The 17,106-nt window shown below is 40.8% G+C and overlaps 1 protein-coding gene across 6 annotated transcripts in view; it reads right to left on the reverse strand.

The window, feature by feature from the left end:
* The window catches only part of pard3bb (par-3 family cell polarity regulator beta b), a 920,021-nt gene that overhangs the window by 799,075 nt on the left and 103,840 nt on the right, over window positions 1-17,106 (reverse strand). For all 6 annotated transcript variants that reach the window (XM_060930186.1, XM_060930187.1, XM_060930184.1 and 3 more), the window contains exon 3: window positions 12,660-12,761. In XM_060930186.1, coding sequence (XP_060786169.1) covers window positions 12,660-12,761 — 102 coding nt within the window. The remainder of the gene's footprint in view (window positions 1-12,659; window positions 12,762-17,106) is intronic.

The following is a 17,106-nucleotide window of genomic DNA, read 5'->3' on the forward strand; positions in this document are numbered from 1 at the left end:
CCACCCCCATCCACAGGACACAAGGGCTCACTGAATGGTTTGATAAAAATGAAAATTATACGCCATGGCCTTCACAGTACCCAGATCTCAATCTAAATGAACGCCTATGGAAGACTTGAGTCAGCGCTCTCCATCATCAAAACAGCAGGTGAAGGAATATTTAAATAAAGTTATTACACGAAATTGAGTTGACAGCCGATGAGGCACGGAGCGCAGAGTTGGCTATAAGCCATGTACGAAGAGACTGAGCGGAATAACTTTTATTCTATCCACCTTCACTGGATTTTAAGAAAACAGACCATTTTATTTAGATCTCATCTCATCTCATTATCTCTAGCCGCTTTATCCTTCTACAGGGTCGCAGGCAAGCTGGAGCCTATCCCAGCTGACTACGGGCGAAAGGCGGGGTACACCCTGGACAAGTCGCCAGGTCATCACAGGGCTGACACATAGACACAGACAACCATTCACACTCACATTCACACCTACGGTCAATTTAGAGTCACCAGTTAACCTAACCTGCATGTCTTTGGACTGTGGGGGAAACCGGAGCACCCGGAGGAAACCCACGCGGACACGGGGAGAACATGCAAACTCCGCACAGAAAGGCCCTCGCCGGCCACGGAGCTCGAACCCGGACCTTCTTGCTGTGAGGCGACAACGCTAACCACTACACCACCGTGCTGCCCCATTTTATTTAGATTTTTTGCAAAAATCGATAAATACAAATTTTATACAAAACGTCCGACAAAATCATTTTCGCTTAGAATGTAAACAAACTGGCGAAATGACAGGAGCAATTTGTGAAAATGCTATGTTCTTGCCATCAAATACTTTTATTCCATATGTTGTTGCCTTTTTTTTTGGGGGGGGGGGGGGGGGGGGGGGGTGTTGTGTCTTTTTTCAGGTTTTTTGGCGGTTGATAAAGCAACTTAAAGGTGCATTACCACCACCGACTGGGCTGAAGTATGGAACAGGACACGGGGGGGGGGATACTATTCTTTTAGCTATCTGAGTTTCTTTGAAATACTTGATCATTTTGGGGGTTTTGTTTTCAAGTAGTTTTTATTTCGTCCTCGGTTGGTTCAGTAACCCGCTCCGCCATTTTGTTTTTTTTCTACTCACGGTATATGAGCTGATATCCTAGTAGCAGAGTTGCCAATCAGAGCACGTGATTGCTCATATCCAGTGAATGTGGATGTAATAAAAGACTTTATATGCCTCATCAAAATTTCCTGTGCAGTGATTGGCCAAGGATGGCTCACGTGACATAAAATAGTTCCACCACTGATTAAAAGTAGACTGCCTTTCAGATTTTTCCTTCAAAGAATTTCCCGACACCCAATTATTTTTGTTTAGTGGATCAAAAGCTACTGAATTCGAATCACAGAATTACAATTTTATTATTATTATTTTTTAAATAGAACAATTAATGAATTTAGTGCCACGTGGCCCTGAGTTCTCTGCTATTTTTTCTTGCTTCACCATGACGCAATACAAGATACAAAATGTCATGCATCACGTAACGGGCTTTCCCCGTTCGCGCAAGGTGTTGTGGGATACAAATTTGAAACAGGAGAGAAAAATGGAGGACGTGAGTGTGCGAATGAAACGTGAAAGACCGACTACAGTAACGGAAAGTGAGAAGAAAAGACGTTATGTTGCGAAGGAAAGGAAACGCAGGACCAAACTAATAAATATCGGCGGTCAGCGAGCACCTCGGTGTGATCAGCTGTTCGTTTCGCGACAGAATGATGGAACCGTCAGTGCACGGTCAAGGGTAAACCTGTAGATGGCAGTAATGCAACACTGTGGATGCCGGCTGCTGTGAAACCCAAAAGAAGACGCCGAAAGGAGATTAGATTACTCCATGTTCAATATTCCTTTGAATACATGGGTAAGTGTATGAAAGTTAAGGAAATGTGTGCATAAAGGATATGATCACTCAGTTGAAGGCGGTTTTCTCTCAGCCCACAGGCTTTTTCTCTGTGAAAGACGGGGTGGCTTGTGTGAGAGAAGACAGAAACAGTGAACCCATACCTCAATACATTTCACACACACGTCCTTACGACAGATCCCTGGAAGTAACAGGTTATAAAGAAATGCCTGGAGGCTTCTGGGACAACACAGAGAAAAGCGTGTCAGCCTGGAACCGTGTGTGCTCTTTTATATGCTTGAAGCATTTAGCGAGAATAAAAACCTAAGCGTGTACCCACAGCCTTAATCTGGCCTCAGCATGGCTCGTTTCTGTAGTAATGTCTCCCCAGAAATCAGACTTGAAATCCGACCGTGACTTTCATATCCGAGCATCATTTGGCTGCGTAAAAGACGTGCGATCTCTAATCTTTATAGATGGCGTGTGAGGAAACGTCTGCGCGTTTCAAAATGCGGCAAAACAATAAAGCAATTATCCTGAAGAGACCATAAAAAACACATTTACACAAAGAATGGGGGTGATGAGTTCCTGGATCAACAGGAAATGCTAATGTTGGCTGTGACATTTGGGAAAGTTGTCGCCATGGCAACATCGCCACAGAGAAAGCGCATTCCACATCCCATCATGGATTTATGAGCCAATTCCTGCTTACACAGAACCCAGGCACAATAGCTCATGCCTGTGCCTTATATATATTAGTGCTGTCAAGCGATTAAAATATTTAATCGCGATTAATGTCACGACTGTCATAGTTAACTCGCGATTAATCGCAATTTAATCGCACATTTTTGTCACATGAAAAACCATTGTAATTCTCTTATCAGCATAAAAAAGTGAATGGGCTTGCTTTGTGCCAATGTTTTTTTTTTTTTTTATTGCAGAGCATAACACGTCTTGTCACAGCCACTGACATCCATAACTTTCATATTAGATGAGAAAACCAAGGGATGAAAAATAAAGTGCATATCACTGTGAAAATAAAAAAAATGTTTTATTTTACTCTTCATTAGTTTCTTTTGAAGAGAAGTATTTGCCATAAAAGAAGATAAAAACAGATAACAAAAATAAAAACATTCATCATACGTTCAAAAACGTTCATCATAGTGTGGCGCTGTATTCTCTAATTCTCACTGCTTATAACTCTACACCTCCCCGGTGGAGCTGAGCTGGGAAACTGAAGACTGAAGGAACAGTATTGAAAAGTATTTTTCCAGTCTCACCTGTGAAAGGTAATCCCATGTGATCTCGTTTGGACGGTAAACCTGTTGGTACAGTTAAACGCAGCACATGAATGAGGCATCTTTATTCTCGGCTACTGTCTAGACGCTGTACCAGAGACGGTTGAAGAATCTCCACTTTGCCACATCCAATATGGCGGCGAGGATGTTTATATGTCTATGCCTTTCTCCATCACTCACACATACTCTTATTGAAGCAGCACGCGACAAGCCTCAACAGGAACTACGGGTGACTCGCAGGGCCAAATTAGAATTTGCGTTAACGGCACTATTTTTTTTTAATCGCGTTAAATTGAGATCGCGTTAACGTGTTATCGCGTTAACTTTGACAGCACTAATTATATATTAGTGCTGTCAAAAATGTCGCGTTATTAACACGTTAACTTGACTCAATTTTAAAGGCGATAATTTTTTTATCCCGAGATTAACGCTCTGTGACATGATGAAGGTTTTTCATAAGCTTTTGAAACTGCCAGGAACTTGGAACAGAGACTTTGCTTAGAAAAACGATAGCAGCTAGACGGTAATGCCACGCCCCGCACAGCCAGAGTCCTCTGCCCTCCTCCCCCAAAGAACCAGCGCGGGCAGGGCGCGCTAGTAGAGATGGGATTTATGGCTCTTTGATGGGATCCGCATCTTTGCGATCCGTTCTTTGAAAAGAGCCGTTCAAAAGACTGGCTCATTTGGCTCTTTTTAAATATTCATTCAGTTTTAAGAAGACAGCGTCTAAAGAAGCCAGATCCCTCTGAACTGTAAACTCAATGCTATCCCAGAAATCCTTCCTGTAATATGCAAATTTGGCCGCCTCTGATTGGACAGCGCGACGCATCAACAGGCAGAAAGTGTAAAAGTACAAAATGTGTTAAGTGAGCTGAAACAGTAAAGATCAGATTCAATGCAATATTTATCAACGAACAACTTAAAGTTAATATAATAGTGTACTTTATATTATAATCAAGCATGTCAAGGCTACCGTCACTGTGTAAGCTATCTCTCTGATTAGAGTTGTAGACACTCAAGCAGTAGATCACTTCACTCATGGTTCTCTTGCTAGCCCCGCGCCGGTGCTCGGCTTAGGTTTCACTTTGCAGTGGCTGTGTCAAGACGTGCTATGTTTTGCAATAAAAAAACAACATTGGTACAAAGCAAGCCCATTCACTTTATGCTGATAAGAGAATTACAATGGTTTTTTTATGTGACAAAAATGTGCGATTAAATTGCGATTAATCGCGAGTTAACTAGGACAGTCGCGACATTAATCGCGATTAAATATTTTAATCGCTTGACAGCACTAATTAATATATATATATATATATATATATATATATATATATATATATATATATAATAATCATTTATGAATAATAAATTAAATAATGGGAATTAACTAACATGAATAACTAGTTGAGATGAATAGATGTTTTACGGTTTATTAAAAAAAACGACTTGTGCATAATAAATGGCTTTGAAACCTCTGATTATAAATAAAATCGCGCAAGTCTGGCGCTGTCAAGTTCCTCTAAAACCGCATTTCAACAATATTTATTTACAAGTCCGTGAATACTTTTAAAAATTAATTAACGCTTATAATTTTATACCGTTTCGGAGAGCTGCCAACAACAGTAGTCTGACACTGTCACAGTAAAGAGATTCATGGAAAAATATATTTCTAACACATACTCTGTTTTAGATCTGTCCTGATATTTTTTTTAACCCTCCGAGTCCTGGTATCGTGTTAAGGTTGTACTTTCGTAGATGAACAGAGTTCTGTAAATATCACCATCTTGAACTCGTCATCATCTGCAGTTAGGACGAATCCTAAATAGATTAAGGATCACTATATTATAGATATTAAATAGATATAGTGATCTAATCACTAGACACGCTCATCAGGGGTGGGTAATATGGTAAAAAAGATGCACCATGAAGCGCATTAAAAAGAAGAAAAAAAATGAATTCAACAGCTTTTAAATTATCAAAATTAATTATTTTAGTTCATTTATTTTAGTTTGGAATTTTAAAAATAAATTGAAAAAATAAATTTATTTAAACACTGAAAATAAATCCGTTCAAAATACTAACAAACGTCAGATTCCTGAGTGGTGTAACCAAAAGTAGTTCAACCCTAGGTATTCACCCTATGGTCAGGAGATCGCCAATAAAATCCTGATGATCCCACAGCCATCCTCGGCCAGCAGCCTCTCGACGTGGGAGAGATGTCACACTCCCTCGCCCCGGTCAATCACAGCAACGTTAGCCAATCGCACACGTCCGTGAGATTATATATATGGGTCCGTCTCAGAAACTGGTCTCTCATTTGGGACATTATGGTCAAAAAATAAATTTTCTAATTTTACTTTTTTTTTTTTTGCATTTACCTAACACCCAATGTTTCTTTTCTCATGTTTAATAAGAATAAAGATAGCATCTTGCTTTATCTGGCCTCCACTGTGGAAACGTTTTTTGATTACAATTCAAATGCTTTTGTAAAATTGATTTACATATAAAATAACTACATCATGAAGAATTAAAGCCCCTCCTTCACAGATGAGTGAAAATATTGAATAAATTTCCTCTTTTTGATTGCTTGGGTTAAAAATGCCAAGTTATGATGACTGAATTGATTATTCAGTGAAATATGAATAATATGATACATTTTGGGTATTTGATATGGCGAAATAGGTACCGTATTTTCTGGACTATAAGCCGCTACTTTTTTCCTAGGTTTTGAACCATGCGGCTTATACAAAGGTGCGGCTATTCTGTGGATTTTTCTTCCACCGCTAGGGGCGCTCTAACCGGAAGTAGAATCAAAAATAAGATAGACGAAAAATCAATGCAAAGAAGAATTAGCAGATCTTTAGCAGATAGAACACGCACGACAAATTACTAACTGGTAATTATTTTCAAATCCAGCGAAGATGATTAAAGTGACTTGTGGTTTCAAACACAGGAGAAATGAAGGTAAATAAATACCGGTTATTTTCTCTTGGTTCTGTTCCGTTTTAATCAGCAAAGTTGCTGCCGTGTTAAAAGGCACTGTTCGGAAAGAATCTGTTCAGGTACATACATGTACATTTACAGTACAAAATCGTTCTGTACATGCAGTAAATATCTAATTTTTCAACATAGATATCTGCGGCTTATAGCCCGGTGCGGCTTGTATATTTTTTTTTTAAAATAGAGCGGATGCGGCTTATATACAGGTGCGCTCTATAGTCCAGAAAATACGGTAAAAGAACAGCGACTGTACCAGCTGAAGGTCGCGTGGGTCTCTGCTGCGGCACGTGAGCAACGGGACATCACTACCGCACCGGACAGAGCGCGAGGCGGGGGCGGGGCAAAATGACTGGCCGTAGATTCTATCAAAAGTTCGATCTAAATTGACCATGGTTGCAAAATATTGGCCAAAAATACGCAAACATTACGAAATATGAAAGTAAGATGAAAAAGAAACATTCTATTGCCTTATACGGCAAGACTAAAACAAAATAAAACTGTCAAAACTCACCTTTTCAGTGATAACGTCCGAACAGATCACTCGCGTAACAGAAAGACCGCAAATGGAAGCACAATCAACTTCTAACTGTTGGAGTGGAAAATTCCATTCTACACATGCAAATTGTTAATGCGTGTCCTTCCCCGCACACAAATAACACGCTACGGTAAAAAATAGACCACAACTCATTTTATAGCTCAGAAATTCATACAAGACCAGCTACCATTGTAACACATTCTGTAAGAAACATATTCTATACCTAACTTTCAGCTTTCGTTTTAAAAAACAAAATCGCAGATTTATAACTAAATGTTTATATGGCGTAGTGATTTTAAGTTACTACTTTTGGTAAGGTAGTGACCTTGACCCTGAGGCTTTCCGTTTAGATCAAAACACACGATCGTATTGGTTTTGGGTCTGCGGAAAATGGAGTTACAACGGTGAACAAATATCTTGCATGATGTTTTATTACGGTTATGATTATTCCGTGAGCACACCAATCCTTAGGTGTATAAAGTTACAAATTAAAATACAATTAGTGATAACTGTAGACTTTTCAGTGGACTACAACCTTTTTAAGGGAATGCGATGTAGTCGACCATTTATCATGTCCCAGATCAAGCCGCCATTTTTCCACAAATTTGCAGAATTTTTGCCAAATTCTGAATAGAGTATTCACATCAAAGATTTAGTTTTATCTGTATTATTTCTTTCATCATTTTATTTCAAATTAAAACCAACATCACCATTCAAAACTGTATAGTTTATTGACTGAATGTATTTATTGGGGTACCCCCACAGTACCCAGTTTCTGAGACAGACGCATATGGAAGAGCAGGATTAAAGTATAGTACCTTCCTCTGAGCACGTTACAGGAAGCTGACGGACTTTGGGCTTTTTTTTGACAGTGAAACTGGCCAATAAATGGATAGGAAATGCTAAATCATTGTTAAAATCATTTTACAAAAAAATTAACACATTCTTACTGTACATATCTTTATCAATGTGAGACTCATTTGACATTTCAGTTTGAGGCTGATGCGCCTGTTGCGCATCCCTGAATTAATTATATTTTTTTCTGTGTGTGAAAAATAAATGAACTTCCATGCATAAACAAAATACCCAATTAGAAGCAAAGCTGTGCTGTATTCCAGCCAATCGCTTTCTCGCATCGATTTAACAACGCAAGTATAATGGTTACGCGATAAAAGTGCGTTTATAAATCAGTAAAAATTGAAATTAAAAAAATGCAGCCGAATCGAACCAAAAATACAGCTATATGGGTTGACAATCGGTACGGCAGGTATGAACTTTATTTTCAGTGCACCGTGGCGAATCGTTGCAGCCCTACTCATGAAATTGTCAAAGTACAAGTTTGGTAATCAAGGGCCATAACTCTGGTAAAATGCGACTGAATTGAACGAAATTGCAATATGCGAATTACCGACATCTAACAAAGAAGCCTGTCAAATTTCATGAAATTCCTCCAAAAATTGAGAGACGGGACGGACGGATAGACATCGCCATGACATAATCCCCCTTCGGGCCTTTCGGCCAGCGGGGGATAATAAAACTAGTTTTATTAGTCCACTAACTTGTTGGACAATTGATAGCTTTGCTGTGATTGAGCTTGAATCAGGAACAGGTGCATGCTAATTAATCCTAATAGCATGCATGCACTTTGCAGTCTGCAGCTGCACACAATGCGCATAGACATGAGAGATGTAACCAGACAACTGTCTGACATTCCATGGTAACTATATAGTACTGATACAGTATAAAGTGAAAGCGCTGGTTCACTGCTGAAGACCAGGCACTCAGGAGAGTCGCACCATAATAAATATCATGGTGGTGTTTCTGGCGCATGCCAATGGGGTCATTCCATGTCAATTCACACAAATGCCCAAAACCTCCCCAGTGACACCTCTTCAATTTGCCTTATTTTTATTTTCTTAGTGCCTTATGATGTCAAATGAAAGAATCCAAAATTAATATGCTAATTTTCCCCACATGAGTGGCTAGGGGCCCCTTCCCCTTTTCTTGGAAAAAAAAAAAAAAAAACCTGATGAGTCTAGGTTTAACTTCCAGATCGGATGTCAGAACAAATGTAGTAAAGCAACCAGGATGTTTTTCTTGGGATCATCCCCTTGTTTGCATCTTTCCCTTTCCTGTTTGAAAGATGTATTTAACTATTAAGTGTATAGTGGTCAGAGTTTGGTTGGATACAGGGAAAGGTGTCAAATGTAAAAAAACAAACAAACAAACAAAACAACAGCATCGTGAAACAGCCGGGAAAGGGTTTATCCCTTGTAATTGTCAATATAACTAACGGAGTATTGGGTATAAATAATCTTCCCATAGATTAAAATCACTATATGGGTGTGCTTTTACTACCTTAAACATGAATAGGCAGTCAAAACAACAGTTGACCTACATTCCGGACTTAGGATTTTTCAGAAAATATGCAAAAATAGTACCATATACAAATGCTTAGTTTATATTGAAGGAGTTGGATAATCAAAATTTTTATTGGCTTAAAAGTTTGATAAAAGGTGTCAGTTGATAGGGTTAAAGGTTCATTCCAGTCATCATGTGCCCACATGGCCAACTAATGGCTTGAAGTAGGGCGTACCAAACGGTAATTTTGTCCCGAAGCCATATTTGGGGCCCTCCTGTACCCCCACCAAACCTCTGAGTGCCCTGAAACTCTCTAAGTACACAGTAGAGTTCCCAAATATGATAAATCAGTTTAAACCCCATCAACATAAAAACTTTCCAAGATATGGACCCCTGAAATGTCAAAAAAAAAAAATTTGTCTCATTAAAAAAAAAAAATCCACTTTTAAGGGGTTAATATCTCTAAAGTTAGTAAACTTGTGCTATTTTTAGGTGCAGAATCAGATAGACAGGGCCAGAATACATAGATATAGCAATTTACAGGTCTATATCCCCTTTAGAACAAAAGATATGGGCCTCCAAAAATGCTTGCAAATTAAGGCTACATCCACACGGCAACGAGATTTTAAAAAAATATATCGCGTCCACATGGGCAACGGATCAGTAAAATATCAGGTACATATGGCAACGCAACGCTTGCTGAAAACGATGCAATACACATGCCACACCTCTAGGTGTGCTGTAAGACGGTCCCATCGGAGACACCAGAATAATAGAAGTAGTAAGGACGCATGCGCATAAACTATTATGCGCGAGACTTCATATTAGCCACAGTCAGAAAAATCTGTTCGTAAAATTACATTATAATGACCAAATACAATGAAAAGTATTTTTCCAGTCTCACCTGTGAAAGGTAATCCCACGTGATCTCGTTTGGACGGCAAACCTGTTGGTACAGTTAAACGCAGCACATCAATGAGGCATCTTTATTCTCCGCTTTGCCCCATCCAATATGGCGGCGAGGATGACGCATGATTCTACGCGGAAGGCGGCGTCTTTAATGGTCCGGAATAAATTGAATGCTACACGTTGATGGATTACTTTGTTCTTCTGCGCCCTTTTTGAGGAATGTATTGTAGGACTTAAACCAACATCTGAAGAGGTGAGATCGCTCCTTTTTTTCCCTATTTTTGCTGGCGGGATTGACTTTGCCCTAAGGGCTATTCTCTCTCTCTCTCTCTCTCTCTCTCTCTCTCTCTCTCACTTTGCACCATTACACAATAAATATTCACAGTGAAAATATTTTGTAAGCGCGTTTCATGAACCAAGTTATAGGATTTGTTGACAACTCGCATCGAGTTCGTTACACTTCTACCCGGCGTGAAGCACATGTGGTTGTGACGTCATCGTAAACAAATCCGTTCTACTCATCCAGATGACTTCGCAACGGCGCCGTTGCCAGATCTTTCCACTCTGGAACCCGTTCTCAAAAGATTTCGTTTTGGGGCACCCAAAACGCCGGTGCCGTGTGGACGCCAGGCCGAAACGATAAACAATTTTATCAGATTCACCTGAATCCGTTGCCGTGTGGACAGGGCCTATGTGTACAATTCCCGGACCCCAAAAGTGGGCGTGGCACCCAAACCTTGAAGGGCCAAAATTCAAAAATCGTTCCAGCTAGGAAGCTCAAATTTTGGATTCTTTCTTTTGACATCATAAGGCACTAATAAAATTAAAATAAGGCAAATTGAAGAGGTGTCACTGGGGAGGGTGTGTGAATTGACATGGAATGACCCAATGCAGTGTCAAAGAAAGGAATAAATTAATATGTATTCGTAACTGCAATGTATATCTCATTAGTAGTATAACCGTCACAAGACAACGTAGCAATTTATTGATGTGAAATATGCAACACTACACAATTCGATGGTTCATATGCTGTAATATTATTATCATCACTCTATTGAGGTTTATTTTGTGCCTTTGCAAATATTTCGCTCATACAGTCATCAGGAGCTCTGCGTTTACAGAGTGCCTAAATACCTATATTGGTTTAATGCTAATACCTGTTGTTACGATATTTAAACTACAATTTTTTTTTTTTCCTTTTAATCACATGCGCAGACACGTACACAATTACTTTCTGCTTATGAGGCAATGTCCTAGCAATGCACACAAGCAGAACGGCACATCCGGTTTCCTTCACGTCTATTAATTAGCACGGGGGAAATCAAAATCTTTGCGTGTGAAAGACCATCTGAAATATGGGAGAATTCAATTAGGAGGGAAATGCCCTTTGAGTTATTGAGTTAAGCGTGGCCGAGGTAGGAGTACGATAAGAGCAAACACAGAGAGAGGACAAACCCAACACTCTGGAGGATTATTGCAGAGAGCACTTGAGGGAAGAGGGCTCATATGGCCACTGCACTTTTTTGGTTTTAAATATGACTGAGGTCTGCATCAGCATTTGGAAAGGTTCAAATTTCCATATGAAACTAAATTCCCTCGCAAAAGGTAAGCTATATTTCCATAAATTACTAGACAGTGGCCTGCTTTAAATGTCGCGGGACAATTTTCCTCTCCCATTTTTCTCCCACTGTAGTCATATCGAATTCCCAACATGGTGCATTTCCCCACTATCACACCGTGGCACGTCTCCCCTCCAAAGCTCTCAAGTCATACTTTTGGAGGCCCCAGCATTACATTATTGTTGTTGTGCATCTCCATGTGCTTTCAGGAAAATACTAACCACTTGGGTGCGACATCAGCACAGAGATGCTAAACCGTCTTCATGGTATTGCATATGCTTTTTGAAGTTGCTGGAAAGAGCTGGTGTCAAACACATGCTGTTTCGTGAGCTACTGCTCACTTACGTATCCATCGCTCTCACGCGAGCAATCGGAGGAATAGGACGCTTATTATGAATGTTGACTTCAACAAATAATGAACCCTGAAACGAGTAAGTAAAGAGCAGTGCGTCTCCCCAGGGATTTGAAATAGCATGCTGGTAAACTGTCATTTTGAAATAGCATTTTGCTTCTTGAAATAGCGTCAAAATCCACCGTATATGTTTCGTAAATACATTCAGTCGATAAACAGGAAGTCGATGTGGGACAGACCTGAAAACGGTATACACGGTATAGAACCCCAAGCTGAAGCTCGGTACCAAATATCAAGCAGCTGTGATTTGTAGTTGCTGAGAAAAGTGTTAGGAAAATTGTGTAAATCCACGCTATATGTTTCATAAATACATTCAGTCGATAAACAGGAAGTCGATGTGCAACAGACCTGAAAACGGTACACACGGTATAGAACCCCAAGCTGAAGCTCGGTACCAAATATCAAGCAGTTGTGATTTGTAGTTGCTGAGAAAAGTGTTAGGAAAATTGTGTAAATCCACACTATATGTTTCATAAATACATTCAGTCGGTAAACAGGAAGTCGATGTGCAACCGGCCTGAAAATGGTATACACGGTATAGAACCCCAAGCTGAAGTTTGGTACCAAGTGGCTATGATTTGTGGTTGCTGAGAAAAAGGGTGTTTCGGACGGACAGAGGTAAATCTGTTTCAGAGTTCATCAGCCTTACCTTGTCCTTGTCTTCCACTAGATCCGAAAGCACATCATCGGGATCCAGAATTCCCCCATCGCAGTACTCGACGTGGTGGGTCCGCACCATGAAGTCTCCCTCCTGCACAACACACGGATCGACACATCTCATCACACAAAGCACACAACACACCAGCCATGACCCCAGCCTTATCAGGTCTCTACAAACACTCCTGCAAGGCTGTTCCCATGATGCTACCCAACACCAAAAATCAAAGCTCTCTGTAAAAAAACAGGCCATGTTTTTGAGCGCTATACAACCACAGAAACCTAAAAGAATGTAAGTGAACTTTGTGTGAGGATAAGCGCATTGTCAGAAGACTAAAATAACTGGAAAGCAGTTTCACATGACCTAGTCTAGCAGTATGGCATTTTATCCAGAGCGACGTACAACACACCCAAAGCAGCCTGGGGAGCAGTTGGGGGTTAGGTACCTTGCTCAAGGGTACTTCAGCTATTCCTGCTGGTCCAGGGAATCAAACCAGCAACCTTTTGGTCCCAAAACTGCTTCTCTAACCATAAGGCCATGGCTTCCCCATGAGCCATGGTTCAAGCATGAGAAATGGGAAGTGTCAAACATTCCAAGAGTGGGACTGTACTAGCACTAATGCTAGTATTGCACTACCTGGTCAGGGCCATGGCAGTTTAAATCCGGCTACTAAAGTTTATTTATATTTTTGGGAAACAGAAGTAACCAAAGTTGTCAAAACATACTGTATACAAATAAAAATGCAAGCAGAATTTTGAAGAGGGGGAAAAAAAAAAGTTCTGAGCACATCTCTAGTTAAGATCAACTGTAAAATCAAAACGATTTAGATGAGTTTGAGGAACTATCAAAGCAAGGATTCACACACTGTGGACAGAGCTGCCGTTCCCCTCAGCATTTCCAGGGACAGAGCTGGGAGCATAGGCCTCTGGCTCAGGCCTCATTAAAGCCTAGGTCACAACCAGACATACGATTTTTTGGCGTTTCCCCAAATCGCTGCGGTGTTTTTGTTCGTGGAGAAAGACGCACGTTGGCTGTAAGTTTGTCTTGCAACCTGAAAAAAAACGTAAGCGCCCGTAGAGTTTGTTTGATATGACAAAGAACCTCTACGGCTGGTCTGCGGCCAGTCTACGGCTCAAAAATCAGCACATCACACACGCCCTCCGTGCGTTTCTTGCGTTTTTTGCACGTAGACCGGCCGTAGGAGCACGTACGGCCGGTTGTGACCGAGGCTTTACTCTGGATCTAGATCTGAATACAGATGCAAATAGCGCCACTGCATCACACCTTTTATGTACAGCTTGGCTGTCTGTTTGGTTGTCTTTTTTACACAATTAAACTAGCTTCTCATCTTTTCACGTATTTAAAAGGTACTGGTTGCAAAGTGGCACGGTGGTGTAGTGGTTAGCGCTGTCGCCTCACAGCAAGAAGGTCCGGGTTCGAGCCCCGTGGCCGGCGAGGGCCTTTCTGTGCGGAGTTTGCATGTTCTCCCCGTGTCCGCGTGGGTTTCCTCCGGGTGCTCCGGTTTCCCCCACAGTCCAAAGACATGCAGGTTAGGTTAACTGGTGACTCTAAATTGACCGTAGGTGTGAATGTGAGTGTGAATGGTTGTCTGTGTCTATGTGTCAGCCCTGTGATGACCTGGCGACTTGTCCAGGGTGTACCCCGCCTTTCGCCCGTAGTCAGCTGGGATAGGCTCCAGCTTGCCTGCGACCCTGTAGAACAGGATAAAGCGGCTAGAGATGATGAGAATGATTACAAAGTCATCTGAAATGTATTTATTTATTTTTTAATTGGCATTTTCCCATGTCGCGCAAGAACAATATCATGCAGACGAGAGGTCATCATTTTGATGTACCGATGGTCGCTTTTCTCTGTTTTGGGACCCTGAGGTAAACAGTATAGCCCTACGGAAACAGCCAAACGCAAGGAGCTTTAACTAATTCGCATAACTACGGAACTGCGTCATTCCAAAATGGTGACGCTCAGAAAACATTGTGGCTCTGCGTTGACCTCGGAGAGTTTTGAGTCGCAGGTATGTAATTTGTGGTTGACGTGCAAACAGATCCGTGAAACAAAAGACAAAGGAATACATCTTTTATCGGTTACTGCTTTTGTGTTATCGTTTCTTTCTCTTTTAGATCAAACCATCAGATGTCTCCATACTCAGACCCACCAATCCAAGACAAGCGGTGCAAATTCTTCGTCAGATTTTGCGCCCGTTTCATCTTTCAGTCGATCTGTCCCTTCACGAAAATTCTTGCGGACAACCTTTAGGTTTCCATCGCTTTTCTGGTGCGCATTCTAGCTAATTCGCTTTCATATTTTCCTTTTCTTTTCTGCTGACGGGAGAACGGAGTCCGCCATGTTTGCCCATGCCGACTTGCTTTGGTTAAAAGTAGCTCAAACACGCCCCATGGTGGTCACATGATATTGTTGCTCACTTGCTTCGGCAATCTCTGGAATCGTAAAATGCAGGACACATTTCATCTTGGCAAAACATTTACACACAGGACACACAATGTGTGCAGCGGCGCAACTCCTCAATTTCAACTCAAAATCAATGTGAAACATCTTGAAACTCCAACAGCAATAGAAATGGAGCATTTTTGTCCAGAATTCAACTTTGTAGTCAGAACCTTTTACAACCCCGATTCCAAAAAAGTTGGGACAAAGTACAAATTGTAAATAAAAACGGAATGCAATGATGTGGAAGTTTTAAAATTCCATATTTTATTCAGAATAGAACATAGATGACATATCAAATGTTTAAACTGAGAAAATGTATCATTTAAAGAGAAAAATGAGGTGATTTTAAATTTCATGACAACAACACATCTCAAAAAAGTTGGGACAAGGCCATGTTTACCACTGTGAGACATCCCCTTTTCTCTTTACAACAGTCTGTAAACGTCTGGGGACTGAGGAGACAAGTTGCTCAAGTTTAGGGATAGGAATGTTAACCCATTCTTGTCTAATGTAGGATTCTAGTTGCTCAACTGTCTTAGGTCTTTTTTTTTTGTCGTATCTTCCGTTTATGATGCGCCAAATGTTTTCTATGGGTGAAAGATCTGGACTGCAGGCTGGCCAGTTCAGTACCCGGACCCTTCTTCTACGCAGCCATGATGCTGTAATTGATGCAGTATGCAGTTTGGCATTGTCATGTTGGAAAATGCAAGGTCTTCCCTGAAAGAGACATTGTCTGGATGGGAGCATATGTTGCTCTAGAACCTGGATATACCTTTCAGCATTGATGGTGTCTTTCCAGATGTGTAAGCTGCCCATGCCACATGCACTAATGCAACCCCATACCATCAGAGATGCAGGCTTCTGAACTGAGCGCTGATAACTTGGGTCATCCTTCTCCTCTTTAGTCCGAATGACACGGCGTCCCTGATTTCCATAAAGAACTTCAAATTTTGATTCGTCTGACCACAGAACAATTTTCCATTTTGCCACAGTCCATTTTAAATGAGCCTTGGCCCAGAGAAGACGTCTGCGCTTCTGGATCACGTTTAGATACGGCTTCTTCTTTGAACTATGGAGTTTTAGCTAGCAACGGCAGATGGCACGGTGAATTGTGTTCACAGATAATGTTCTCTGGAAATATTCCTGAGCCCATTTTGTGATTTCCAATACAGAAGCACGCCTGTATGTGATGCAGTGCCGTCTAAGGGCCCAAAGATCACGGGCACCCAGTATGGTTTTCCAGCCTTGACCCTTACGCACAGAGATTCTTCCAGATTCTCTGAATCTTTTGATGATATTATGCACTGTAGATGATGATATGTTCAAACTCTTTGCAATTTTACACTGTCGAACTCCTTTCTGATATTGCTCCACTATTTGTCGGCGCAGAATTAGGGGGATTGGTGATCCTCTTCCCATCTTTACTTCTGAGAGCCGCTGCCACTCCAAGATGCTCTTTTTATACCCGGTCATGTTAATGACCTATTGCCAATTGACCTAATGAGTTGCAATTTGGTCCTCCAGCTGTTCCTTTTTTGTACCTTTAACTTTTCCAGCCTCTTATTGCCCCTGTCCCAACTTTTTTGAGATGTGTTGCTGTCATGAAATTTCAAATGAGCCAATATTTGGCATGAAATTTCAAAATGTCTCACTGTCGACATTTGATATGTTGTCTATGTTCTATTGTGAATACAATATCAGTTTTTGAGATTTGTAAATTACTGCATTCTGTTTTTATTTACAATTTGTACTTTGTCCCAACTTTTTTGGAATCGGAGTTGTATTATGTACACCATTTGCGCTGGGTAGAACACTTGATGTATATTCTAACAAATTTGCTGTGATTTTACCACCTCAGAAATCTGTATCCTGATCATTTTTGTCACTCAGACCTCAGATTGCACGAGATCTTGAGTTACATTAAACGGTTAAAATGGCTTTAACCACATGTACAAAACCATGGGCTCCACCT

The sequence above is a fragment of the Neoarius graeffei genome, chromosome 9 (genome assembly GCF_027579695.1).
Source record: "Neoarius graeffei isolate fNeoGra1 chromosome 9, fNeoGra1.pri, whole genome shotgun sequence".
In the NCBI taxonomy this organism is placed as follows: domain Eukaryota; kingdom Metazoa; phylum Chordata; class Actinopteri; order Siluriformes; family Ariidae; genus Neoarius; species Neoarius graeffei.